General features: G+C 53.1%; 1 protein-coding gene across 1 annotated transcript in view; it reads right to left on the reverse strand.

Annotated features, from left to right (window-relative positions):
- Positions 1 to 933: 933 nt before the first annotated feature.
- Positions 934 to 26,737, reverse strand: part of EFCAB6 (EF-hand calcium binding domain 6) — a 207,698-nt gene continuing 181,894 nt past the window's right edge. The window contains exons 27-32 of the mRNA XM_010960181.3: positions 15,890 to 16,117; positions 10,357 to 10,587; positions 8,900 to 9,053; positions 6,685 to 6,869; positions 3,862 to 4,011; positions 934 to 1,303 (exon numbers count right to left, since the gene is read on the reverse strand). Of these exons, the coding sequence (XP_010958483.2) occupies positions 1,181 to 1,303; positions 3,862 to 4,011; positions 6,685 to 6,869; positions 8,900 to 9,053; positions 10,357 to 10,587; positions 15,890 to 16,117 (1,071 nt within the window). The 3' untranslated portion in view covers positions 934 to 1,180. The remainder of the gene's footprint in view (positions 1,304 to 3,861; positions 4,012 to 6,684; positions 6,870 to 8,899; positions 9,054 to 10,356; positions 10,588 to 15,889; positions 16,118 to 26,737) is intronic.

Raw genomic sequence — 26,737 nt, forward strand, 5'->3', positions numbered from 1 at the left:
GGGCAGGAAGCAGGGAGCCCCCTCCTCACTCCCCGCACAACCCACAGGCATCTCCCATCCCTCTGCCTGAGCCTCAGGGTCTCCATTTCTACGATGGGGGTCGGGACTCCTTCCTGCCAGCTGGAGTGGCTGGTGTGGCCAGTGGGGCCCACAGGAGGCTAGCTCTGGCCCCGGCATCCTGGGTGCTCCCGTGATTTCTGGTTGAACATTTGACTCCTTCCCTGATCAGCGGCAGCGGCTGTGTCTGAGAGAGCAGGGGAAGAGAGAGGAGAGGTCATGGCAGTGACAGCCACAAAGGGAAGCTGAAGCCAAGGCCGCTGCCCAGGCCCTGGGGAACCCACCTCCTGGTGGCTGGGGCCTCCCTCGGAGGGAAGTGAGGTCTCAGGGTGACAGTGGGGGCTTCTCATCCCCAACCCACTCTGACAGCCTGGGGTCACACAGCTCAGGGGCAGCTCTCTTGCCTGCCTTTCCCCTGTTCCTTCTAGAACCTTCCAGAAGGCAGCAAATTCTATCTCCCATCTGCTTCGTGGTGTGTGCAAAGGATTTCGGTGATTTAAACCTCTTAGCTGGTCAGACCCTGTTACATCCAAGGAAGGGCCCCTCCTCAAATGGTCGCTCGTGGCGGTTCTACCAGCTGTCAGCTCGGCCAGGCCGCGGAAAGGCTGAGCCCCAAGGCACCGACGGGCCTGACTTAGATGCCGCCTCTTCTCCATGATGTCAGGCAGGTGTCTGTGCCCCCAGGGGCAGGGAGGTGGCCATGGGGACAAGCCCAGCAGGGGCACAAGTCTGACCCAGGCTGAGGCAGTGCTGGGCCTGAATGGGAGGAGGGGGCCTTTGGCATCCCTGAGGCACCCAGAAGTCTCTTATGAATAAAACCTTCAGAAAGTCTGAGTTTATAGTTTATTGTTGGTGGCTCTTTTAAAGTCTCAAGAATCATTTTTGCAAAGATTAACATTTTTATTTGCTCAAACTAATGAGGGGTCCTGAGGTTCAGCGGGGCCACCTCGGGGCCCCTGGAGAGGCCGCTGCTGCTGAGGCTGGGCCTGGGCTGAGCTCAGAAAGACGTGGGCTCGGCGCAGGCTTCGTTTCTGGGACACTCTGCAAGTTCATGAGATCCCCCAGTGACAGGTTTCACCACTCTTGGGGACAGGCCCCCGGGCGGGCCCCCTGCCGGCGGCGCCTACTGCAGGAAGGCCCGCAGGAAGTCGTTGTAGGAGATTTTGGAGGACAGCGCCTTGTCGTAATACTCCAGGATGTGGAAGAACTCCTCCTCCGAGAGGTTGATGCTGTGCTGTCTCAGGGCCTGCAAGAGAGAGGAGGGCCCTGGCCGGTCTCGCAGCCATTCAAGGAAGCGGGCTGCCTGGAAGGCGCTGGGGGCCCACCTCTCCTCCTTCCCTGGGCCGGGCCAGCCCACCTCCAGACCTGCCCCAGCAGCTCTCTCCCCCTCTTTCCTTCTCCCCCGTCCCTCTGTCTCTGCCTTCACCACCCACCCCCACCAACGGGGGCAGCCCCGACTAGCAACATAGGTGTGAGGCAGGAAGGCACCTCAGCTTCCTTTCAAATGGGAGCTGCCGGTTCTCCCCACCCCCACCCGGCCCTCCCAGAACCGGGGGGGTGGAGGGGGGAGCGTTAATAACCGTCACCTCCCCGAAGGGTGGTGAGGCTGGTCCACATGTTCCGACAAGAAGGATGGGCAGAGAAGAGGCAACTGTAGGGGAGACCTGGCCACAGGGCCTTAACTAGGGTGGGACCCTGAGGTGTGACCAAGAAGCGCAGGCCTGCAGGTGCAGGGTGCAGGGACTCGTGATGATTCAACAGTAACACAGTCCAGGCAGAGCCTGCTATGTGTCCAACCAGTACCGACTGCCCTATCCTCATCACCCTGGCTTTCTCCCAGGCTGCTGTGCGTCCAGCTAAAAGGTGATACTTCTCAGCCTCTCTTATAGCCACGTTATGTTCTGGCCAGTTAAAACTAAGTGAGACTTCTTTAAAGCCTCCTTTAAAGAAGACCCTCTTTCTCTCCTCTTTTCTTCTCTGCTGCCTGGAATGCGGAAATGATACCAGGGCTCCAGTAGCCATCTTGGACCACGAGGCGACCTTGAGGAAGGAAGCCAGGTATTGAGCATGGTAGAACAAAAACACAGATGTCCCCGATGACTGTCCAGCCACCACACCGGCTCTGGACTTCCTACCCCTGGGATTCTTTTCACGGGAGAGAAGTAAACTTCTACGGCGTCTAAGCTGCAGTTATTTTCCCCTCTGTTATATGCAACTGAGACACACCTGAATAGACAGATATCCTATTAAATACATTTAAAGATTGGGTCGTACATTGCCTACCAATATTTTGTTACAATTTGTTTCCCAGAGAGGGCCAGCAGTAGGACTGGCCTGAGCCCAAAGGGCTGAGGTCAGCTGGCCTGGCTCTGGGGCCGGTGGGCTGAGAGCAATGTCTCCATTTCCTCTACCCGCTCCCGCTGCCGCCCACCCCGAATTCCCGGAAGCTGCCTGGGGAGGAGGTGAACAGAAGCTCACTCACTTCCTTCCCTTCCCTGCCTGGATGCTGAAGGAGCATCACTGGCTGAGAATTTCACTTGACCCCAAAGTAAAGACAAATGATGCGAATTGGAAGCCTCTGCGGAGCACTGAGGGCAGATGGCGGAGCAGTATTTGCTGCAGCCACAGGCCCGGCCCTGCCGGCTGTGTGCGGCGTGGGTGGGGGCCCTTGGCCCCTGGCTCCCCAGCGCCCGCGCTGCCTGGGGCCCTTGTACCTGCAACCCCGCCAGGCCCACCAAGCGCGCTTCACCTTCCTAGATTATTATTTAAGAAAAGGTTTTTTCACTTAAAAAAAATTTTTTTTTAGTTGAAGCACAGATAAACGTAAGGAATAAAACATTTTTTGTAAGTGTGTTTTGAGGTCATAACCCTTTCTCTCTTTAACGTCTTGACTGTTTTTTCCTGGCTGTAATATTTGATTTTTAATCTAATGTTCTAGACATTAATTATTTTTTCAGCCTCAGTGGCCTGGGTGGGGATGGAGAGAGAAGCAGGGAGTTGGGGCAAGAAACTGTGAATTCAAGGAGTTCAACATTGTTCTCAGCGTGGGAGTTTTAAGTCACCCTGGAGGGTGGCCCCCTTCTTTCCTCCGGGAGAAGCACTCCAAAGTTTCCGCAGGACCACATGAGGTAAGGATTCTGCTCCAGAGGGGCAGCTGGGGTGGGGGCGCGGTTACAGCTGCTGGGCGGGGTGGGGTGGAGGCTCCCTGCAGACCCCGCTTCCCCCAGGAATGCTGCACTTTCTCCTGCAGCATTTAAGGCACCAGGGTTCCGACTCTGTAGGGAGAGCTGTTTAGTCAAACTGCACTGTGGGAAGGTGAGCCGCCCTGAGGTCTGGGGTCCCTGAGTGGCCACACCTGGGACCCTGCTTCAGCCTCCATCCCACTTCCCCGATGCTGTCATTCTGCTCTGAGATGCTTCGAGGCAGATGCAGGCGCTGCTTCCCCTTCCCCGTGGAGAGACCAGGGGGAGGTGTGGCCTTGAGAGGGGCGCAGCCGGGGCTCTGAGGAGCAACAGCAGCTGTCCGGGTGCCCAGGGGGTGGCTGGGCTCAGGTGCTGGCACGGGGGACTGTCCCTGCAGGGTTCTTGAAACCTTCAGGGAGGAGAGCCTGGGGTCTGCAGCTGAGGGACCAGTGGGGTCAGCCCTGGATAACCTGGGCGTCCCCAGGGAGTGAGGTCTGGGATAGTTGCCCACACCTGGGCCTCCGGCTGGGGATTGCAGGATCCTTTTTTGAAGTTTTCTGGCCAGTGACATTTGGCAACTGCTTCCTGTCCGAAGCAAGAGCCGCACAAGGGCTGTGCTCACCTTCCTGAAATCAGCCACGCTTAAAAGCCCCGTCCCTTCCTCATCGTAGGCTTTGAACGTGCGCCTCATCGGCCTCCAGCAGTGCACAATTTTGGGCTGAATGCGCAGCAGAGCAGAGTAAAAGGAAGAAGTCTCAGCACCAGCTTCTTTCTGGGAAAAGACCCAAGAGGAGGTCAGAAGGGAGATTTTGGATGGGGGGGAAGGATGGGGTGACAGGCTGTGACCTCAAGGGGTGTGGAGAGGGGTCTGCAAACTCCTTCCCGTATCTGCCCCCAACCCCCGCTCGTTCCCCACTGTGCGCTCCACTGGCTGCTCCAGAAAGGAGTCTGCTCTTAGTGACAATGGGGGGGCAGGAGTGGGTGGGCAGACCAGCATCCCTGCTGCGCATTCAGGTCCCCACAAACAGCAGCGTCCTCTTCACACCTCCCTCAGCTCCTCCCCTAGCCTGGAGGAAGGTAGCTCTCTACATGCCCATTTCCTGGATTGGGAAATGGAGGCTCAGGGTGGCAAAGTCTCAGGATAGGACCCATCGGAGCTCTGTCTGACACCAATACCTGCCAGGCCACCTCCCAGGAGCTCCTCCCCAGGTACTTGAGGGGAGGGCCAGGCAGATAACTAGCCAATTTCAAAACAATCTGAGGGGAAAAAAGAGATTCAGGTTGGGTCTTCTAGTAGGTTCTTAGAATGAACAGAGTTTTAAAAAAAATCACAAGGTTGTAATTATATCTAGTAATTAGACAGTACACTACACTGTGATTATTTCATTTAGGTGCTATTAGATTGAAAACAAGATATTTTAGCATGATTTAGCCCCAACACATGTCTGAATATCACAGAGGTGAACTGTAGGCAATAATGTGTAACACGTTTTGGGAAAGTTTAATTTTAACGTGGCACTACAGAAAACAAATTAGCACAAAGTTAAATTGCTTTCAGTTTTTACATCATTTAGCACCTATGATAGAAGATCACCAGATACCACATAGCTTAGTTAGCTGCCAATTTATCTAATCAGCTGGTCTGCACATACGGAGGACAAGGGGTTCTAGGCCCACTTGTTCTTCTCACACCCAAGCCTGGCTAGAGAAAGAATTTTCCCACCCTAGCCCAGTACGCCAACCCATCCAGAAGTCCTCTGCCTCTAGCGGTGCCAAAAAAAGGGAAACCATCAGCTCACTTCCCCAGAGGGGTGTCTCTGCTATTGAAGGTGGCAGAGAAAGCTCCCAAAGCACTAGGAATGGAAATGACCCTTTTAGCTTCTTTGCAGGGAGACAGGGGAGCATGGGCCACCTGCAGAGGGGACGGGACTGGCACCGGGACCAGGCCAGGGCAGGGAAAGCTGCTGGCCCCTCTCTCTCCTAGGAATTCTCCTGCGGGAGAAGTCTCACCACCTGTCAATCACACCCAGGGTGGGGATGGGGGATGGAAGCCTGAGCCACAGGGTGGTGGCTGTTGATGGGTTTGGGCCAAAGACCAGAGCTGGGGCGAGGCAGGGGCACATGGAGGCGAGCTGGGGTGTCTGCCCAGAGGCCCAGACTCCCGGTGGGGCCGTCCTGGGGCGCCTCTCACTTCACGGACGCCCAGTCTCATTCGGGCTCTCCCCAAGCAGCCCACCAGCCAGCCTTTTGACGCCTTGGGGAGGGTGGGCAGTGTATCTGGAAGCATGGGAGGGCTTGAAAGGGGGTGCGGGGCACTCTTCCCCACAGGCCACCCCTCACAGGCTCTTAGGAGCCAGCAGCTCATTTGCAGAAGGGGAAACTGAGGTCTGGAGAGGCAGAGGAGGCCCAGAGCCTGCAGGGGCTGTGAGGGCTGTGCATTCTCCACGGTTCTCCAGCCACATCCCTGCGTCCCCGGTGATCTCCTGAGGGAAGCGTACGGCCACTCAGAGAGAAACTGAGCTGGAGAAAGAATTGTCTTAGTGTTTTTCTTTCCTAACTTGGCCCGAGCCTTTGATGCCAGCTCTTGTCTAAACTAGAAATTACATCAAGATGGGCCCGATTTGGCACACAATTACAGATTTAGCTGCGCAGAATCCGCTGCTTGCTGGGCTAGCCCACCGTCTCTGCTGCGGGGTGTGGAGGGCCCGGGGCCCCACCCGCTGGTCCGCGGCGGAGCCCAGGTGGTGGAATCGCTATGCCCAAATCGACTATGCCGGTCGTCCTTGTCATTAAATTCAGTGTGGTTTAACATTACACGTGATGGAGTACAAGTGTGGAAAAGCCTTCTTTAACCTCATATTTTGGAAAAGACTCGAGAAAGCAGAGTCTGTGAACGCTGTGGTAGAACTGGGTGTGTCTGAGAATCATGAAATTACAAACGATTGAGAAAAAAGGTAAAAGTCTGGACGCACAAGCTGTCCAGTTGCTATTTAAGCATCTTTAGGGTCTCTTTCCTCTTCAAAGAAACAAAAAGAGATGATGTATCGTGGGTGTAATTTACACAAGATAAGCGCCCACGCCCGGAGAAAGGTTGGCCCTGCCGACCGGAATGATGAGGGAATATGCGGTTACGTTCAAGTTACAAATGTTTCTCTTTGCTGCGACACCCCCGACCCCCGCCTGCCTCTCCAGTTAACTGACCGATACCTGCTCCGGTGGCCAGTGAGCCTCGGCCTTCCACATGGATGTGCCCACGGGCATCTGCCACCCAGTGAGTTTGAGAACCTGGGCTCCAGGCTGCTGGTTCCCAGTCTGCGGTGTCTGGACCCTCATGGGGCCCCCGTTCATACAAAGGGAGCTGATCCAGATTTATGAGGAATCGAGAAAAACGAAAGCGCCCCGCTACACCCAGCCCCGCGTTGTCTTCTCCGGATGGGTCACGTACCATTTTGTGCGCATTCTGGATTTTCATCCTCTGCATCAGCGATGTTTCCTTTGCTCTCAACAGGAGGACGCAGCTCTGAATGAAGTCACAATAAGCAAACCTGCCGTTGTTCTTTAAGTCGTATTTGAGGATGAGCTGCTGGCACTCATCCCTGTTCAGGCCCAGGCTGAACTTCTCCACCAGCGCTAAAGGCAAAGGCATCAGGTCAGTTGGTGGCGACCGTTCACGCCTTCGTCTGATCTGCGCTCATTCATTTGCTCCCTCGCTCAGCACTCGCTGAGACGCCATCTCTGCGTTCAGCCCTGGCTGGGACCTGGCTTCACAGGCTCAGGGTTGGTGGCGGGACAGATAGGGAGACGGACGGGCAGGTGACCGAGTGAGTGCAGCAAGGCGGGAGGGGACCCCACATCTTGCTGGGCCCGCTTTGCACGGTCACGGTTGCTGTGGTCACAGTGGTACTGACGCAGTGCCTGTGGGGCTGTGACCACAAGCAGGCAGAGAACAGAGTCCCACGGGACGGGAACCAGGGCAGAGTGGGCGTGAGGGGGAGGAGGGTTCTAGGAGCTGGGTGTGGACCTGGCAGGGCCCCGACTATGGGTCAGGAGTTCAGACTCGGCCCTCTGAGAAAGCATTTTCCATCTGGGCTTCAGGGGTGCTCTCAAGAGTCTGCCAGGCTACATGAATTTATGCATTTGGGGTTTTCATTCTAACGTTGATCTACAATATGTAAAACCTATTCTGGAACACATGGGCAGCCCTGAAGAGAACGTCATGCATTTCAGGGCTGGCGTCTGGCCTTCCGACTAGGGTCACATGGATGCCACATGGCTGAGTCCTTCTGGCTGTCTGGAGGTCAGCACGTGCCAACGTCAGACCGTCAACACTCCCCCCACTTTGCACTAGTCCTCATGCTCGGGCTTTTATCAAAGCCAAAGTGACAACTCAGAACTGAAAGAGGCTTAGATAGGACAGGAGTCTAGTTTAAGATGGATGAACTGAGACTTCCATGTGACAACATGAAAGCAACGAGGTGTCCAGGAGTGGGACACTGTGTGATGTTAACTGGTGAGGCTGATGAGGAAAACCAGGGAAAGTGGACTTTATACAGATGGCACCTTCAGACCAGCGCAGCCCAGGAGGCTCGGCTAGACTTGTGGCCCCAGGACGCGGGCGGGGGATCCCAAAGAATTGTCTAGTGAAGGCTTGGAGGTCCCAACTTGCAGAAGGTCATCATCCAACATGTGTAGAAAACACAGAGTGACGTCTGAAAGTTGATCAGTATTTTTTTTTCACAGTATTGACGCCTGGAGGCACTGCCACAGCAGGGGATGGCTGGCTTGCAGGAGTTCATAGTTAAAAACAGCAGGGATGATAATAATGACACCACAAGTTAGGGTTCCTCATGCTCAACATCAAGAGAATTAACTAAAAAACAAGCATTTGTTTTTACGTGCATTAAAACTGACACTGGCGATTTGGTTTCAGCGAAACACATCACATTAAGTCAATGTCACAACATTTAATTATGAGGTTTCCAATTTTTATATTTCATTTATTAGTGGTTTTTTTTTTTTGGTAGCAGCTGTTTACTTCAAGAGTTTACACCTTGTTTTGTGTGTGCATTTTTAAGCCACGGTTATCATAAAAGTCATTTACATTGATAGTGGAGGTTCTCAGGATAAACGTTTTCCTTTAAAAGGGGTTCATATAGTAAAGAAGAGGGGGGCGGAGGTGGCTTCTAGGCGGAGGAGTGACCCGGTCAGATTTACTTTCCTGTGATGGAGAATGTTGCATAAACAGCGTGCAACAATTACAGGGCGTGGAAATCCAACTGGTTTTATTTGAAGTTTACCAGAGTGATACGTGGCGAAGAAACCAATTGACAGGGCAGAGCTGTGCCCCCAGCCGTCCCCGCCCCCTCCCCGTCCCGCCTCCCTCAGCTCTCAGTCTGTCACCATTTACATTCGCCCAAGATCATGACCCAGCCTGTGCTTCCAGCATTGAAAGTCACACTTTCTCACTCCATCAAGCAGGCGTGGTCCTGCTCAGTGGGGACTGAGGCATTGGCAGAACTTGTCCCCCGATACTGGGGTTTATTGAGATGCCCAGACACTCCCCACCAGTTCCCTGTCCTACCGCTCCCCTGCCTCCACAGCGAGGGATGGGTGGAGCTGGGAGGGGACACCATATGACCCAGGGAACGGACCAGACGCACCCAGGAACTCGGTGGCGGTGATGTCGCCCTGCCGGTTGGCGTCCCTCTCCTTGCACTCCCTCAGGAGCTCGCGCCAGCACCCTTGGACCTTCTTCCGGAGCTTGGTCTCGATGGGCTCACAGTTCTGCAGGGGCGGGGTTGCACTCGCCAGGGTCTAGCAAGAGAGAAGACCATCTTGTAACACGGAAGAAATCATCAAAACTTACAGCTCCGACTTGGGTTTTGAGGTGCACAAGTTCCTGGGCAGCCTTGTTTCAGAAATAAAATGAAAAACACAACAAAAAGGGTAATTTTACCATTTAATTTTTATTTCCGTCAGTTGGCTATATGTGTGCCAGCCACATCATCATAACCAAAAGCGCTATGGAAATAAATATATAGCCTTGCGCTTTCTAGCTCCCAGAGGACCCCACATTCTTTGGTTCGTGGGCCTGTCCTCCACCTTCAGAGCCAGCTACGTCGGGGTGGGGGGGGCTCTTCCTCAAATTGCATCTCTCCAAAATGACCCTTCTGCCTCCAAATCCCCATTTACAGACCCCTGTGAATACCTTGGGTCTCCCAGACCCTCCAGGATAATCCTGGCTTAAAGTCAGCTGATCAGCAACTGCAGTCACATCTGCAACCTTGATTCTGCCTCGCCCGTACGGCCGGTGGCACAGTACAGGCCCCAGGGCCTGGGGTGTGGGCGTCTGTGGGGTGCCCCCGACTCCCCTGCACTCTGCTCTGCTCGCCACCTTCAACTTGCTGAACACTTTACTTTTGTGTTTCCTGTTTCTTGCCCATCGCCTCCCACAAGATGGTAAACGCCACAAGGGCAGGGACCTGTGTTCATGCTCAGCTCTAGAAAAGACCCAGCACATAGTAGGTGTGCAATAAGCACACGTTGACGGAATGAACGAGTAACAGCTACTGTCTGAGTGCACAGAGCTCAGAGGTGGTTACTCATGTGCCTGGCTGGCATCCTCTCAACCACCCTCCCCTGGAGACTCCATCATGCTTCTTGCAGATGAAGTGGAGCCCATCTCCCCATCCCAGGCCCGGGTTTGGCTCAGGACCAGGGCCGCACAGCTAGGCAGGCCTGGGTTTGAAATTGGGTCTCCCTGTGTCTGACAAGGAACCCTGAGCCTGTGAGGATGCCTCTTAGAGCCTCAGTGTCTGCAATCGTGAAGCAGGTGTAACGACACTTACCCTGAGGGATGGCAGGGCTGTCCACCCCGGGGCACCTGCTCTCCTGCAGGATGAAGCCCTGGGTGTGGCTGACGCGCCCCGCCCCCAGGTCCTCTCCCGAATCCTCCTTTTCCTTCTCTTCCAGCCCCCACGCCCACACCTGCCTCCCCTCCCAGGAAGGTGACTGAGGGAGCCCACGAGCGGCTCCTCTCCGTGCCTCCCACCCCAGGCTCACCCTGTGCCACCTTCTCGGCCACCTGCACCCTGTGGGAACACTAGCGGGGACTCACGCAGGGGTGGCTCCGCGGTTTCGACCCCGATTTCAGGTCGCGAGCGGGTGATGACCCAGCGGACCTGCTTCCTTCCGAGACTTCGGGAACGCTGCTGCCTCTCTGTGCCCTGGCCGAGTCGCCGGTGGCCGGCGGCGTGACCGCTTTCTCGGAGCTGAAGCCGCTCAGGAAGTCCAGGTATCTCAGCCGCCCCTTGGCGTTGACGGGCAGCTCAGCCCAGAGCCTGTCAAACTGCAAAGAGGCGGAAGTCACCTCCCCGGGGTCAGCTAAAACCCACCGACTCTCCCAGCACCAGCGCAAGTGGGGCGGAAGCTGGCGTAGAATGCGCACTCGTTGGCGAGGACCCGGGGCCCCGCTGAACCAAAAAATCCTTGAAAAAGAAAAGCCATCCTCCTGCCGCGGTGTGGTGGGAGCCCTGGGAAGACTGGGGAAGCAAAGGCGGGAGGATCACCCTTGGCGGTGGCAGGACAGGTTTTAGTTGAATTGGTCCCTTAGCGAGCAGCTGAGGGCTATTAAATCTTGTGATTAGTCACAGAGACTGAGCTGCAGTATAGGAGAATGTTTCATGAGAACACACTAATCAAACCCCAGCCTACCTTGGCCCCAGGGGAGCCCAGCCAGCCTCCCTCCGTCTCCTTCCAGGCAGCCCTGGGTCCTGCAAACGGCAGCCCTCAGCCACCGTGTTTGCATCCACAATTTATTTCACCCTCAGGGCAAACAGTGTCTTCTCACAAGATGAAAAGGGAGGTGCTTGGGAAACTGGGGAGAGGCTGACAGCTCTGTGTTGGTGCCACCTGATGTCACAGTCTGTGTCAGAGCCACACGTAGCATGGATGTCAAAGAATGAGTCGACACAGCCTATGTGAGCCACTGGGTAACTTGAAGGCTTTCAGGGAGCCAAGAAGAGTGACAGTTTACTTCCAGTTTGGTTTTCTGAATAGCCCCTGAGGCCCAGTGGAGTCCCAGCCTCCAGCACGTGCGGAGGGGCGCAGCCCCCCATCCCCAGCCTCCCGCCACCAGGGGCCAGGGGAGGGGTGCTCCTGCCCTGCGCCTGGTACCCTCCACCCAGTTTCCCTCAAAGGTTATGATTTAACGTGACAACTTCAAATGTGTGTGTATAGTTCAGTGTCATTTATCACATATATAGGTTCATGCTGCCTTAATTTCGATCAAGGAGGGAAAACTATTTGGTGGAGTGGAAGTGAGGGTCCTGAAGAAACTGAACACACAGACTCAGAGAGACCTCGCGGTCACCAAGGGCAGAAAGCGCCCACCAGTCTCCTCCAGGAAAGTGCTCCAGAGCCTTCCCACATCCTGATGAACCCACCTCTGCAGGTGGCACCTTGCCTGGCTGGGAAGCTTCCCGAAGTTTCCCCCAAGATTCACCTTTAAATGCCAACTGTCTGCAAAGATGCTGGCACACAGCAGGTGCTCAATACATGTTTGTTCACTGCTGAAGAGCCCCAAAGACTCACATGATAAGACCAGTCAGACCATGGGAAGACCCTTCAGAAATGCAGAGGGACAGGCGGTGCTAAGCCATGGAGCGAGCACGTCACAGCCGTCGTGAAGGCTTCCAGGAAGAGGAGAGAGACACGGCTTGAGAGGAAGGCAGGCTGCTCTGTGGGCGCTCCTGCTCTCCTATGTTAGCAAGACTTGGGGGCAAGTAGGAGGAAGGTCATGTTACTAAGGATGGATACCAAGGATGGGCGTGAACGCGCAAGGATGCAGTGAAAAGCTGCAGCGTGGACGTGCGGATGAGATAATTAGCAGATGTCTCACCAAGAGATGCCGGGAGGCAACTGCGAACTCTCTTTAAAGAGCCAGGCGGAGAAAACTTGGACCTAGGATTCTATGCCCAGCCGAACTAGCTTTTAAGAATGAGCGTAACATAGGGAAGAGCTCAGGCTTACTCCCCCCTGAAAGAGAAAGCAAAGATGTACTTTAGCAAAAAGGAGAGGGGACCAGACGGGTGAGTGGGCAGGAGGTGTGACGGGGCAAAGAGATCAGAGGGGCCCCGACACCTGCTCTTCCCCCGGCCCCCCGGCAGCTCCCCCTCAGCCCGCGGCCTTCAGCCGCCTTGTTCTCCACACCCACAGCATTAGCAAATCCTGTGGCTTCCAACTCTGAAACACACCCATGAGCCAACCTCCTGTGCTCCCAGTGGCCCACCTGACCCAAGTCTTTAATCAGATGTCCCCTTTTCGGGGACCCCCCCCAACCGCCCTACTCATGATGCACCCTCCCAGTTCCCCAGCGCTGCCCTCTATCCTGCTCCTTTTGGCCTCGATAGCATTTATCACCACCCGGCATACACATGTCGTTTTGTTTACTGTCTGTCTGCCCCTAAAAGAACACAGACCCCATGGGCAGGGTGTCTCTTATGCCCACTGGCTGGCTGGCAGCAGCTCCGACTAACGGGGCAAGCCCACGGCTCCTGCTTCAAGGATGTTCCCTCTGCCTGCACCGCTCTCTCTCGTCTCCTTTCAGGGGCAACCCCCACATCCCAACATCGTGTCTTCAGGGAAACCTCCCTGACCCCTTGGTCCAGGTCAGCCCCCAGCTCTGCTCTCCCAGCATGCTGCAGGAGGAACGTGGAATCACAGAAATGAGGTACAAGGTTCCCAGGACCTAACATCACCACTCTGTGCACAGAGGGCCCCCAGTAAGTGAATGAGTGGGTGCCTGCTGCCTGTGGGCACTCACTGTGCAACCAAGACAGACAGCTCTGTGTCCAAGAACATGCAGGAGTGTCCCGAGGGCTCTGCTAGATGATGGAGAGCTCGACGTGGAGTGGGGAGGGCAGAGCAGGACAAGGCCAGCGCCACCAAGAAAGGCTGTAGTTAGAAAAGGCTTAATTTGGCTTGGAAGATGGAGTTGGCATGGCCAGGTACAAGGGGCCAAGGGCAGGGACAGGCTGCAGTGGGCAAAGATGGGGAAGGAAGAACTGCAGCCTAGCCAGAAGAGAGGGCACCTGAATGAGCCTGGGGAGTACTGTGCACCCCCGTTTCATAGGGAAGAACACTGACACTCAGAGAGGTTGAGTAATTCTCCAAGGTCACACAGCTGGATGAGTGCAGAAGCCAGGCTGAAACCCAAGTCTACCTGTATTCTTCTCACTTCCTAGAGGTGTCTGTTTTAGAAATACCACATTTAAAATGTTAAGAAATGTTTGGCAGATCCTTTCCCTAATACAGCTGCATATTCAAAGTCTTCATGTAGTCACTATGGACTGATCTGAATGGCCCCCCAGGACAGGCTCTCTCTGTGGGTCTCCATCTTAATGCTTAAGCAAGATCCAAGTGGACCCAGATCCTTGGTCTTTTCTCACAGGCTTTAGGCAGAGCCATGGAGACCTGTCAGAATCCAACTGCATCTGCTCTGAAAGTCGCTCTTTTGCTGGAGGGTTAATTGTGCCAAAAAGTTTCAAAAGATGTGGTAGCTCACCTGCTTACGGATCTCTGTAAGTCGAGAAAGCCGGTCAGATTCAAGATGATTGATTTTTTAGGATAAATTTTTGCAATGCAGTTAAGCCAAGTCATGGAATTTGTACTCGAATGCTGTTCAAATAGTCGGAACTGTCCCAGCATCTCTGGTGAACTCTTCTGAATAATGGCATGAGGGGTCTACACATGTGAAGAGTGCAAATTTCTTCTGATTTACTGTGCCAGACGCTGCCTCCATCTAGAAGGCCGCAGGCCAAGGTACTCACGCAGGGAGAAGACAGACGGGTTCCGGGGCTCTTGCCTCCTGTTCACCAGTCAGGGTCTGGAAGCGTCCTCCCCAAATACAGCACAATCTCTGTTAATCATCACCGACTTAACCCGTGGTACTTACGCCAGGCTTGGACGCTCTGGATGATGCAGACTGTATTTGAGATGTGTCCGCACATTTTTGGAAAGCAGCGTTTAAAAGTAAGTGCTTGACTTTGTTGCAGGGGGCTGGGGGCGGTGCTGTATGTGCTGGAGATGCTGACACTTTCTTAGTGGATAATTAAAATCAAATTCCCTGATATGAATGCCAGATACGCCAGTGTGCCATTAATGTGCTATCTATAAATTGGAGTAAAATTTTACTCATTTAGATGGAATGAAAAATCTTTATTAGTAAAACCTTTATTAGCAAAACCTGTATTAGTTGGCTCCATAGAATAATAAATGCAATTGTATTAATTTTAAAGGCTTCCATCCGTTTGTAGTAATAGAGAGGAGTGTTTGCAACTAGCTCGCTTGGCTTGGACGCTCCCCGGGACAGCGCTGTTTGGAAACAGCACTATTTTGCTCAGCAAAAATGATCATAAGGCCTAACAAGATGGTATTTTAGGAAAGTTAAACCTGATGTTCATATTATTATCTTTAACAAGCTCATCCTTTAAGGCAGTGAGTTCAGAGCAGGGCGTGTTGATCACCCCTCCCTGTGAATACTTTCAGTCCTTACCCTAAAACTCTGAGAAAGTGAGACTCGAGGCTGGAATGGCCCACCTCTGGGGGAAGTGACTTTCCCACACGGGGAGCCCTCGGGAGCTCCCGGGCTGGGCCCGGGCAGAACCGGGAGCAGGAAGGGAAGCGCAGTTGCTTGTGTGGGTGTTTGGATTTCCTTTCTCCTGTGACTGTTTTCTGGGAATGAACGGGGCATCAATTGTCTGAGAACAGGAGAGGACGGGTAGCAACGCATTTTCTGGGGAGGAGGGGAACCTGCTTCAGTGATTGGATCCCTGGCGCTCTGTGTTATCCGGCTGCTCGGCCCCCGGGCTGCGGGGGTGGGGGCGGGGAATGTGGACGCTACCCCGGGACACCGCCACTCACCCGGACGGCTGAGCACCTGCTCTGTGCCGGGCTCTGTTTGGGTGTTCAGGGCGCAGTGAGGAGCAAGCAATCTGGGGCACCCCTCCCCCGTGCTGATATGCAGTGTGATTACCCACTGGGGGCAGTAAGCAAGGCAGGCCCTTGGGACACAGTCTTGCTGGGAGGTGCTCTTGGCCTAAGAAAGCCATAAGGGCCACAGAGGCCAGGGCCACAGGCTGCCAGAGCTTTGAGCTACAAAGACCCCAGCTCAGTCCTGGGGAGGAGCTGCAGACAGCCTCTTGTGGGGGTTCTGTGACGGGCAGGAGGACCTCAGAGAGAGCGGCCTGTGTCCAGCCTGTGGATCATGGAGAGACCCACTGGGGGTGGGGGTGGGCAAGAGCCCCAGAGCATCAGAAAACGCCAGCACCGGAACCAGGCAGAGGCCAGGAGGAGGGAGGGGGCGGAGGGAGGGGCAGAGCAACTCAGTCTCCACGTGCCCCCTTGCGCCCCAGTCCTGCTCAGCAAGTAACATCCTACGCACCAGCGGGATGGTGCAGTTCATACCCGTCACACAAACAGAAGGAAGGTTCCTGTGAGTCTTCGGTAAAAATTTAAACAACCCCCCACGCCCTCAAAAACCTTCAAGTATTTAAAAAATAGAGAACAGCCTTAAACTCTACAGTCTGCGGAAGGGCGGCCCGGCCCTCACACGATGCTGCTTAGGGTGCTAAGCCGAGTGCATTTCTCACCTGTTCATCCGTCAGAACTTGGACGTGGCGAGTGCAGATGGCCCGGAACTCATCCCTGGAGGCGGTGTCCGTCTTCGTGGTGTCAAAGTTCTCAAACTCCTGGGCGATGGTGTGGTAGTGGGAGGCCACTGCTTTGCGGAGCCGAGTCAGGATCTCTTGGTTTGCTATTTCCTTGGGAGATCTGGGTGGCGGGCCTTTGGGCATCTTCTCAGCCCACTCAGTAGCCGTCTGGGCAAAAGAGAATGGAAAATTGATCCATTTAATAAATCACGAACCCATCTTGGCTCTGGGCACATCACCCTCGCACGGCAGGTCCCCAGGAGGCCCGGCTCAGTGAGGAAGACAAGCAAGGAGATGCTGCGACCCAGAGGCAGGTCTAAACAGGATCCGATGGCAGGTGCAGATTTGGGGGAAGTGGCAGCCAGGGCAGACTGGCCAGGTAAGAGGAGCAGAGTGAGTCAGTCCCACGGAGCAGGGCACCGTGCCCGGCCAGGCCCTGGGGAGGGTGCACCCTTCACCCTCATCCAGTCACTCGTTCAGCCCATTCAGCCTGTCTTCTGGTTCGTGTCTGCTCCGAGCGGTGAGGGAATCAACAGGGATGTGTACCTAACTGCTTGCATTTCCGGACCTCAGTTTAGTTGCTTTACACTCACAGCAGTTAGACTTTGAAAGGCAGTTTTTGATGGCTGCCACCACATTATGTGGCAGCACCACTGTTGGCTGAGTCCCTTAAGTCTGAAACTTCGAGACCCACAGGGATTTAATCCTGGTGAGCACAGATCCCTGGGGCTGGAAGCTGTGGGGACGCTGGAACCAGCCAGCTGTCTGCACCCCTCTGAGGGCAGGGACAGCTGGGTGTCGGGAAGTGCTTCCAGAGCCCAGTGACGCTGTCCATGGTGCTTGGGAGCCCCGCGGAGGGACAGACCCAGCCTGGGCTCAGGGACAGCCTTCTGGAGGCAGGAGGAGGAGCAGGCCATGGGGAAACAGGGGTAGCAGAAGTGTCTTCTTACCACATGTTTAGGCTTACGTGCTGGCAAGAGGGCTCGTGGCCAGGTCAGCTAGGAGGGGCTGGGGGGCCTGCAGCCCACAGTCAGCATCCCCTGATGACCCCTGTGGTGGACAGAGAGACAGCAGGAAGAGCAGGCGAGGGGTGTTACCTAGTGATCATCAGCGGCCCTGAAAACGACAAGGATCTAGCTCTGTGTCTGTCCTGGGCACTGAGGAGACCGGGGCTTGGAGGGTGGAGCCAGGGCTGGGGGCGGCTGAGTCCCGAGCCTCCTGCGAGGGCAGTGGGCAGGGCTGGGGCGCAGCCCTGACGTGCATCTGCCTGCTGCAATTAGGAAAAGGCCCCGGAAGCTAGACCTGTGGTCACTGCATCAACAGGTTGGCTCTGGAGTACGAGGCGGGCATGGGAGGGGAGACTGGGTTCCGTGAGAATCCAGGGGTACCGAGGCATGGAGGCTGCCCCCGCACCAGGGCCTGTTCTGAGCTGCTCTGGGTTTCTCTGCATCAAAGCCCTTCGTGACTACTGGCTATGATAACAGCTCTTTCAACGTGCCAGCATTTTACCAGATTATCACATCTAACCCCCAGCTAGGACTAAAACCTGGTCACGTTTCATTTTCAGCAACTGCACAGCGATGCGTGTATTATGTGTGACTATCCTTCAGGACGGACCACAATGTTACTTGAGGAAATTGTATCAGACACAGGATGCTGCTGGGAACATACTCAGACACACGAATACACACACTTACACTCAAACCACGGCCCCCACAGCCCCGACCACCCAAAGGTTAACAGAAGCTTCTAAACAGGTCCATTTGGATCCATCTGCAGAGTGAACGAATGCCTTTCTTTCGTTCATTCTAGAAAATAAAGTGATATTACAGATGCATCATACTTTTTTAACAGCTAAAAATGTGCTTCCTGTATCTAAGCGCGTGGGCATTTCTCTAAACATTGCAAGGGGTGTTGGCATTTAGAGAGCAGACTTTTCTGGATGTAGAGTCATGCTTGAGGTCTATCTGTCCTAACTCTTGTCACACGTTTGGGGCCTGAGGAGGATGCGCCTCCAGGTGAACGTAACTGGAAAGAACACAGGTGTATCGTCCAGAATGGCAAGGTGGGGTCCCCTGGGTCTGAGGCTGGCCTCCACTAACTGGCTGTGTGAGCCCCACAAACCACTTAACCATACTTCCTGCAGTTTCCTCATCTATCCGGGAGGAACAAAGGCTCACACGAGAGGATGTGTGTGTTCTCTGAATGTGTGAACACGCAAAACAAGGTGGAAAACACTACTGTTCTAACAGCAGATACGGAAGAATTCTAACAAAGCAGGATGGGAAACCTTAGGTTAACATACTTTAAACTTCAGAGGAAATTGAATCTTCTTCTAGCAAAATAGATTGCTACAGATTACTAAATTTAAGGTAGGTAAAAGTTAAAGCCGGAATAGACAGATAACCACAGAAGAAACTTTAAAACTGTTAAAAAACCTACCATCGATCAAGCTAGATAATTTTTACATTAGTCAAATTATTCAGAACACAAAAAGGGATATATAGTATTCCAATTCATTGTCTATTCCCCTAATACAAAAATATCATATAGGAAACACTTGAAAAGAAAAATATAAGCCAACCTAGCTTATGGATACAAATGCAAATACACCCCCAAAATTTTAAAAACCTATTAGGCATATTTAGCACCATATCTTAAAAGGCACAACATGATCAATTAGGGCTTATTCCAAGGCTGAGAATCAAGAATTAGCAAATCTTCAATTCCTTACATTAGCAAAGGTCATATATCAACAGACGGAAAAAAGGCAGTTAACGAAAGTCAGCAGCCGTTTCTGATAAAATGGTGTAGAACAGAACAGAACATATAATCTATACGGAAATGAAGTGAACATCCTCGAGATGAGAGTATTAATCAGACACTGTCTACAAACAGATCACATGGGCGAGATACTGAGGTATTTCCATTCAAGTCAGGAACAAGACAGGCACCCTCACTGTCACTTCCACAAGTCACATTTTTAGAGGCACCAGCTTTTGAAATAAGACAAGAAGATGAAATAAACAGTATTAAGTGTTGAAAAACAAGATTTATCATTATCTGTGGATATGATTATGCAACTAGAAAATCTCAGGACAACTAGGAAAGTGGCTGGATTCAAGTAAAAAAATACAAAAAAGCGTAACTTTTAATTTTTTTACAGCAAATACTAGTTAGAAATTGTAGATGAAAAAAATCTACATTCACATTGCTGGCAAAACTATTAAATAACTTGGGATAAATTACATTCCCAAAATACAAGACCTACACAAAGAAATTTACACATATTCTATTGAAGGTTATCAAAGCAAGAATGGACTAAAAATTCATACACAGTCTGTTCCTGGATGTGAAGACTCCATTTCAAAAGATAAGTCTTTCTCAAATTATAAGTAAATAAAATTCGAATAAAAATCTCAACGGAATCATTAGACATAGATATTAAAATTGATACAGAAAAATAAATATGTGAGAACTGCCATGAGATTTTTGGGAAAGGCTAGCGATTATGGTTTTGACCCACCAGATGTTACGCCATACACTTGATACAATCAGATGGTAGAATCAGAATCACTAGGTCCAGAATATATAAATAAGTTGGTGGACACCTTCTCAGACTGTTAACCAGTGAGACGTGAGCCTCTTCTGTGACTGAGCTGTTACATCACAAAGCCTGTTTGTTGCAATATCATAAAAGAAGCAGAGGACAGTATGGCGGCCTGACTCAAATATAACCTTGGGTGGGAGTGGTCTCTTAAGCCAGACAGAACATCTGAGTTTCATAAAGGAAAAGTCTTTCTTCTCTCTTGAGTCATTAGCCTCAAAACACGGTCCTCTGGAGGTCACCGTCTCAGCAAATGAAAACTGTCCTTCTAGGAGCTCACGCCTGGAGTCCTCTGTGACTTCTCTCTCTATCACCCACCTCCAACCACCCACAAATCACAGTGGCTCTGCCCTCAGTATGTACATACCTGGAAGTAGACCGCTCCGGCCTCACCTCCTGGTCCAAACCGCCATCATCTCCTGCACAGATTACTGCAACTGCCCCCGTGCTTCCACCTTCAGTCTTTTTAAAGTACATACACACGTGTCTACGTGCACACAAGTATTAACACTTGTTCTCTGGATGGAGGGGTAAGCGGGGGCAGAGCCATAACCAAAAAGCCATAGTCATTTTCCTCTGAGGCTGACCTCTCTTAAGTGCACATTGGATCAAGCAAAACTCTCAAATGGCTTCAAACGTCAACTGGAGTAACAGGCAGGGTGTCACAATGGCCACCAGCCCGCCCATGACATGCTCTGACCTCACTTCTGTGACTCTCTTCCTTGCTCACTCTGCTTAGGCCTCCTGCTGTGCCTCACACACAGCAGACTCATTCCTGCCTCAGGGCCTTTGCACTTGCTGCTCTCACACCCCCCTCAGGGCTTTTATCACATTCCTGAGCCACAATCTAAATTCCCTCTCCCTTTCCCTGCTTCCCTTCTGTCACACACACTGCTCTCTGATCCAACTTATGTTGACCCTAATTGTCTTCCTCATTCTAACGGAAAAGAAACGTCAAGGCAAGGGCTCTATCTTTGTTTACTGCTGAATCTCCAAGTGCACAGAAGACCTAGTGCACAGTGGGACCTTGATATTTATTCAGAGAAAGAACGATAAACAGACAACCACACAGCCAATCAAAAGAAAGAGGAGGCGGGTCCTTGTGCTTTGCTCAGGGCACCCACCCTGGGTCTTCTGTTAAACAGCTCTGATCTTGTCACGATGCAAAAAAAAAATAGAAATAAAAGTAAGATTCCACATTTTTCTTCTAACAAACTGGCAAATGCTTTAATTGACAGTATCACTGCTAGAAGAAGTGGAACAAGGTGTCTGGACATAGAAAGTACATACCCTCTGACTTGGTTTCTGCCTTTTTGAAGACTCTCTTTCAGGAAATAAACAAGATGAACTCATGGAATTATGATCGTTACAGCATTATTTACTTTACCAAATTCATAAAATTTACAAAAAATTTAAAAATTGGTGAACTTGAGATGCCTAAATTGTCTAAATTAGGAGAATGGTTAAATAAAATGTGATAGTTCTGGAAGACGGGTTACAATGCAGCTATTTAGAATGCTTCAAGAAATGTTTTAATACCGTGGTAAATGCTCATGATGTGCTCAGTGGGAAAGGGCCACAAAGTGGTCCAGATGCTCACACACAAGTACACACACACACACACACACACACACGCACACACACACACACACACACTAGCATCAGCACTTGTTCTCTGGATGAGGAGTAAGTGAGGGCAGAGGCGGGCAGAAGGCTGGGGCTCCCCAGCTGGGAGTCCTGCCTCCCCCGACGGTTGGGGTTCTGAGGTCGGGGGACAGGGATGGCCTGGTTGTGAGTGATGCGGAGGAGAGGCCGGTTTGGGAGCCCTGCTGAGCAGGACGGCCCTGGATGTGAATCCGCCCCCGCTCTCTGCCTGCGCAGAGGTCAGAGTGACACCGAGGTCACACCGAACCCCGGGGTCCCAGGGGCGCGGCAGGTGAGCACCTTGCGGGGCGTGTGACACACATGCACGAGATGCACTCACAGAGGATGAGCACTCAAGGCATGTCTGTGATCCCTGTATCGAGTCACCCACAGACACCCCTGGAACATCTGCCATGTGCCAGGCTCTTCTCTAGATGCTGGGGAGACAGAGGTAAAAACTGGCCTGAGATAGTCTCTCTCCCGGGTGGGGCTGGTGCGGGTCTCCGGTGGGGAGGGAGAGGAGGCCCAGTCTCACAGGTGAGCAGAGACCAGAACGGGTCGTGTGCACTGTGTCCCTGACACAACTGATGGGAGGAGACCCCTGATCCAGGAGTGAAGGAGGCACAGGTACAAATCACTGAGACCCGGGTGCCAGAGGCGCTTACCCGACGAGCGGCATGAAGGTCGGGAGAACCATGCTGGTCCCACTCTGGGGGACCTGCCTGCACACCCCACGCTTTTCTCAGCTTCCCCAGAGCCACAGCGGAAGCCAGGCTGCGGGCACAGAGAGCGAGGGTGACTATGACCGGGCACAAAGGTGGTTTCGCTACCCGATGGAGATATCTTTTTGCTGCTTGCAAAGATAATTATTGTGTTCACTGTAGAAAACTTAGAAACTACAAAAAAGGCACAAATTGAAAACAAGGATCACTGATAACTCTGCCCCTAGAGGGACCACTGCCATCTCCTCGGTGCGCAAGAGACCAGCCATTGACCGGAAGGTCCCCAGGCCCCGGGGGACGCAGCCACACCACCCTCCGCCCAGTGATCCCCAGAGAACCACTGGCCTCTGGAGGGCAGGGCCTCCTGGCTCTTCCATCAAGAGCATTTGGGCTCGAGGCTGTTGGGCGCCCACATTCTGGTTCACAGAACCGCTCAGCAACCGCCAGCCTCGCTCCGAGTGACTGGAGACGCCGGGGAAGAACAGATGGCTCTGGGTCTGGCGCTTTGTGTCCCTGGCACTTCTCACGTGATCATGATATCTGAATGGGGAAAAATAGTGCTTTTTCTGTAACTAGAAGAAATGCTTCTCCTAATCAGAAAAGACACCACTATCTTCAGATGCAAATGTCACTTTCCAAAACTAACTATGCTTTACATAAAAGGGCCCCTCAGGACAGGAATCACAGCTGCAATTCGGAGAGAACAGGGGGGAGGGATGGGGCTCCCGGCGCCCACTGTCGTCCACACGGCCGCCTGGACCAGGGGCCGCTGGGCCTGCGTCCTCAGCTCCCCTCCCCGTAGCCTCTCACCTGACAACCGTACGCACGCACCGCTGTTTCTGTTACTTTTAAGTGGAAAAAACAAAGTGGAACCTTACGCGTTGCAGGCCTGACCCGATTAGAGGACGACCTCCTTGCTTTGGAGGAACTTTCTGCCTTTGATTCAAGGGTGCTCACGTGGAGTCTTGTTTCACCAAACAATTGCCCCTCTGGGTGTCGCTGAGAAACACGGACCACCTGATCCCCTTTGTGACGACACAATAGGGTTGGCAAAACGTATAAAGGAAGTAATGTCCCAGCGTATGAAGTATACAATCGTCCAAGAGCCGGCTGACAGCACCTCACTTCTACGGAGTGCTTCTCTGTCTCAGACGTAGCCACATTATCTTGTTCAGTAAAAAGCAAGCATTACAGTGTAGTCCTGTGGCTCTAAATTGGCCGTTGCTTGGACTCGCCCAAGAGGCTGCCCAACCAGTAGGGGGTCAGAGGAGACAGCTGGGGTCGGGGGCCAGAGGGAGGCAGCCCCAGCCCGTGCAGCACTGATCAGGGGCCCATGCCCTCAGCCCGGCTGCAGGGCTCCCCTCCCTCCACAGCCTGCTGTCTCTGACGCTGCTTTCGACTCCGACAGGGCTTTCTCCCAGCACACACAGTACCGGCTGATGAACTGGGGGGGACCCTACAGGTACAATGCTGGGACCCCCAGCGCGTGTCCCGTCCTCCCGGCAGCTCAGACCATCCCGCCATCCTTCAGCGACTCTCAGTGAATGCGGAGAAGGGGTGGACCCCTACCCCGGCCGCAGGATCACGGCCAGGGAGCAGTGCCAGGACCCCGAGTTCCGCCGACTCAGAGGGAGCTGGGCCTGGAGGGCGAGGGCAACCCGGTGTCAGCTGAGGGCTCCAGGGCCCATCAGAGCTATGAGAGCTCAGCTCTGCTCGCTCCTGTGACCTCGGGCGACACGCACACCCCTCCCTGTCTGCCTCATTTGCCCCACAAGGATAAAGCAGGGAGAGAAACCAAACTGTCTCCAAGGGCAGGCCTGAGATTTCAACAAAATGACACTCGCAGTGCTTCACCCAACGCCCGGCAAACACGGCGGCCAGCCTTGGTGCTGCTGCTGGGTCTTTCAACAGATACTTTTGCCTGAGTCGAGAGGTTGGACAGACCTGGGCTTGAGTCCCGGCTCCTGGGGAACACCGGCTCTCTCCTGAGTCCTCGAGGACAGAGGCATTCTGGTGCATGCTGCTGCCCGCAGGTCAAGCCGGCCTGCCCGGAGAGGAAGCTGGGGCTGAGACGTGGTCATGCACCCTGGGGGCCTGGGGAGGGGCCCAGGAGCACAGAACCCGGGTTCCTAACCCGCTGCCTCGGGCCCTGGCGGTGGGGCCCTGGGCTCTGATTCAGCGCGGCCAGGCTAGAGCCCTGCTCTGCCGTCTTTCAGCCGGACCTCAGGCAAGTCACTTCACTTCTCCGGGCCAAGGTTCTCTGTCTGTAAAGTCGTGATGGCCACACCAGTCGGAGGGCAGAATCATCCCAGGGGGACAGCAGACAAACAGGTGGCACCCTGTCCGCTCAGGAAGGCACTGGACCAACCCGCCTGTGATCAAGATGAAAGAACCCTGTCTCTGCTGCAGGGAATCATATTTGAAGGGGTTTGCGGGGGCCCCTATGTGAGATGCTTGTGGCCCCAACCCAAACCTGGGGTGAGACCTAGCCAAGGGGGAGAACCAGCAGCCAGGGCAGGGCGTACCCCGGAGGGTTAACTGCCCCTGAAATCCTGTTAGCTCATATCCAGTTGTATTGTACTCTTGTTTCAACAGCTGTATTCATAAGAGGATGATTCCAGAAAAGAGCCTTCCAGTATCCTGTCCAGCCACGTTCCTAGCTGACTTATAAAATCAATTTTCTATGAAATCGTACCCTAAGCTACTTCTCTATAGAAGAGGGGAGAGTGAACATGATAGGGAAGGGGTGGGTTGAACTGTCACATAAGCTAGTGGAGCTGGAGACGGAGACACATCGTGTTCAAGGCCCATTTCCTCGACTCTCCCTGTGTCCACATCCTTCGCCATGTGCCTCAGGTCCCTCCCACTGAAGAGCTGAGACTATGTCCCTATCTCTTGGTTCTGGATTCAGCCATACAACTGCTCTGGCCAAAGGAATGTCAGCAAGTACAACACGATGAAAGAATTAAACAGCATTTGTGTGGTTGGCTAGACTGTCTTGTGTCTGTGGTTCTGCCTTGAGAGGGACGTGCCTGGCTACACGCTGGTCCAATGAGAGGGGTGAGAGACACGTGAGCAGAGATGTCCCAGTCAAGCCACCAGAGCTGAACCAGCCTAGACTGGCCACACAAACAGCAAAAGTCGAGCAAATGCTTATTGTCCTGGAAGTTCTGTGGCTGTTTGTTACACAGCAACAGCTGACAGATTTGGTTCTGAATTGCTAGTTAGGAAGAAATAAAAGGGCTAAGCTCAAAGTACAGAGAAGAAACGGTGACTTTTTGGCCATCAGTGTTCCTTGACACTGGACACTTTGCAAAGGGACTTCATGACCCTCCTCTTGTGAGTGCCCAGGGTGGCAGTCACCTGGCTGGGACAACATGGTTTAGCAAGGTCCAGTCTAGCTGTCAGATTAGAAATATGTCTGTGTATTAATTTACCTATTCTGAAGGTTACAATTAGCTAATCCGGCTGCATGATTCTTCTACTAACTTTTATTCTGAATACTTAGGGAGACAATTACAGTTTTTCCATGATTCCTTACAGGAGGGAAAAAAAAAATCCTGAAACTTCATACAGAATAAGAACACAGCAGGTAGCAAAAACTCCTAATTAGAAACACTCAGTAAAGAATTCCTCCACTTCCTCTTAAAGAACAGTATAATTACTTCTAAGAATTGAAAAATTGCTTCATTTGATCAAATATTTTGATTAGCCAAGAAATTAATTGTACTGTATCTTCATTTGTATTTACAGTGAATTAATGAATGCTAAAAATAACAACAGCAGCAAAACTGCCTGTCAAAAGAAAAAAGAGACAATACATTAAAAAATCCAGAAGAAAATAAAGTGAAAGCTCTCTGGGCAAGCGCGCCCCGCGTACAGACGCCTCTCGCTGGATCAAGCAACCAACTCTTGCAACTGCCAGAGCCTGGTGCACACAGCCTGGTGCGCACACAGCCAGGGGCAGACTCTCACCGTTGGGAGGTCTGGAGAGCTCAGTGATCGATGAATTGGCATCAGTAGTCCAGGATGCTGTGTCCAGACGGGAGGGATTTACACCAGAACGCCAGGCACGAAGCCAGCGTTCTTGGTGGCATGACCGCTGCCTGCACTGGGATCTCTGACTTTGCAGGGATTCCTTCCGGGCAATGAATGAGGCAAAGCAGGAGATTCCAGGTTCCTTTCCCTTCAGAAAGCCTACAGTCAAGTCAAGCTTCAAGTCCACTGAGCCAAGGCTTACTGAGACCCAGTACTGACGACACTGAGACCAGTCCTGGTGACACAGAGACCAGACACAGAGACATGGTGACCATCCTTCACTCTGCCTCCTTCACCCGGGTGCTGGGCTGGAGCGTTCCAGAAGTTTCTCTAATCCTCCCATTGCCCTCTGAGGCAGCTGTGGTTCCCCCTGTTTCTAGACAAAGGAAGTGGGGCTCGTCTCCGAGAGGTCAGGACCCGCCCGCAGTCCCAGGCTACTCCCCTGCGAGCTGATGACGGAGCTCAGGATGGTCTGACGTCAGAGCTGGGCTCTTCCTGCTCTTCCCTGATTCTACCACAGGCACAAGATTACAGAGCCTCCCAAAGAGAGGAACGTGCGAGCTCATACACCTGCCCGGGGGCCCACCGTGTGCCAGGCCCTGGAAACAGAGTAGTGAGCCTCAGAGACCAGCCCCTGCCCCCGGGGAGGCCAATACTTGGAGATGCCCACGGAGCCAGGTGGGGGAGCCCCACTGGAACAGCCCAGCCTCTGGGCATCCCTCCCAAACCCTTCGCCATCCGGCCTCACCCCCTCCCCACTCCAACCCGTGCTCTAGC

The sequence above is a fragment of the Camelus bactrianus genome, chromosome 12 (genome assembly GCF_048773025.1).
Source record: "Camelus bactrianus isolate YW-2024 breed Bactrian camel chromosome 12, ASM4877302v1, whole genome shotgun sequence".
Classification (NCBI taxonomy): Eukaryota; Metazoa; Chordata; class Mammalia; order Artiodactyla; family Camelidae; genus Camelus; species Camelus bactrianus.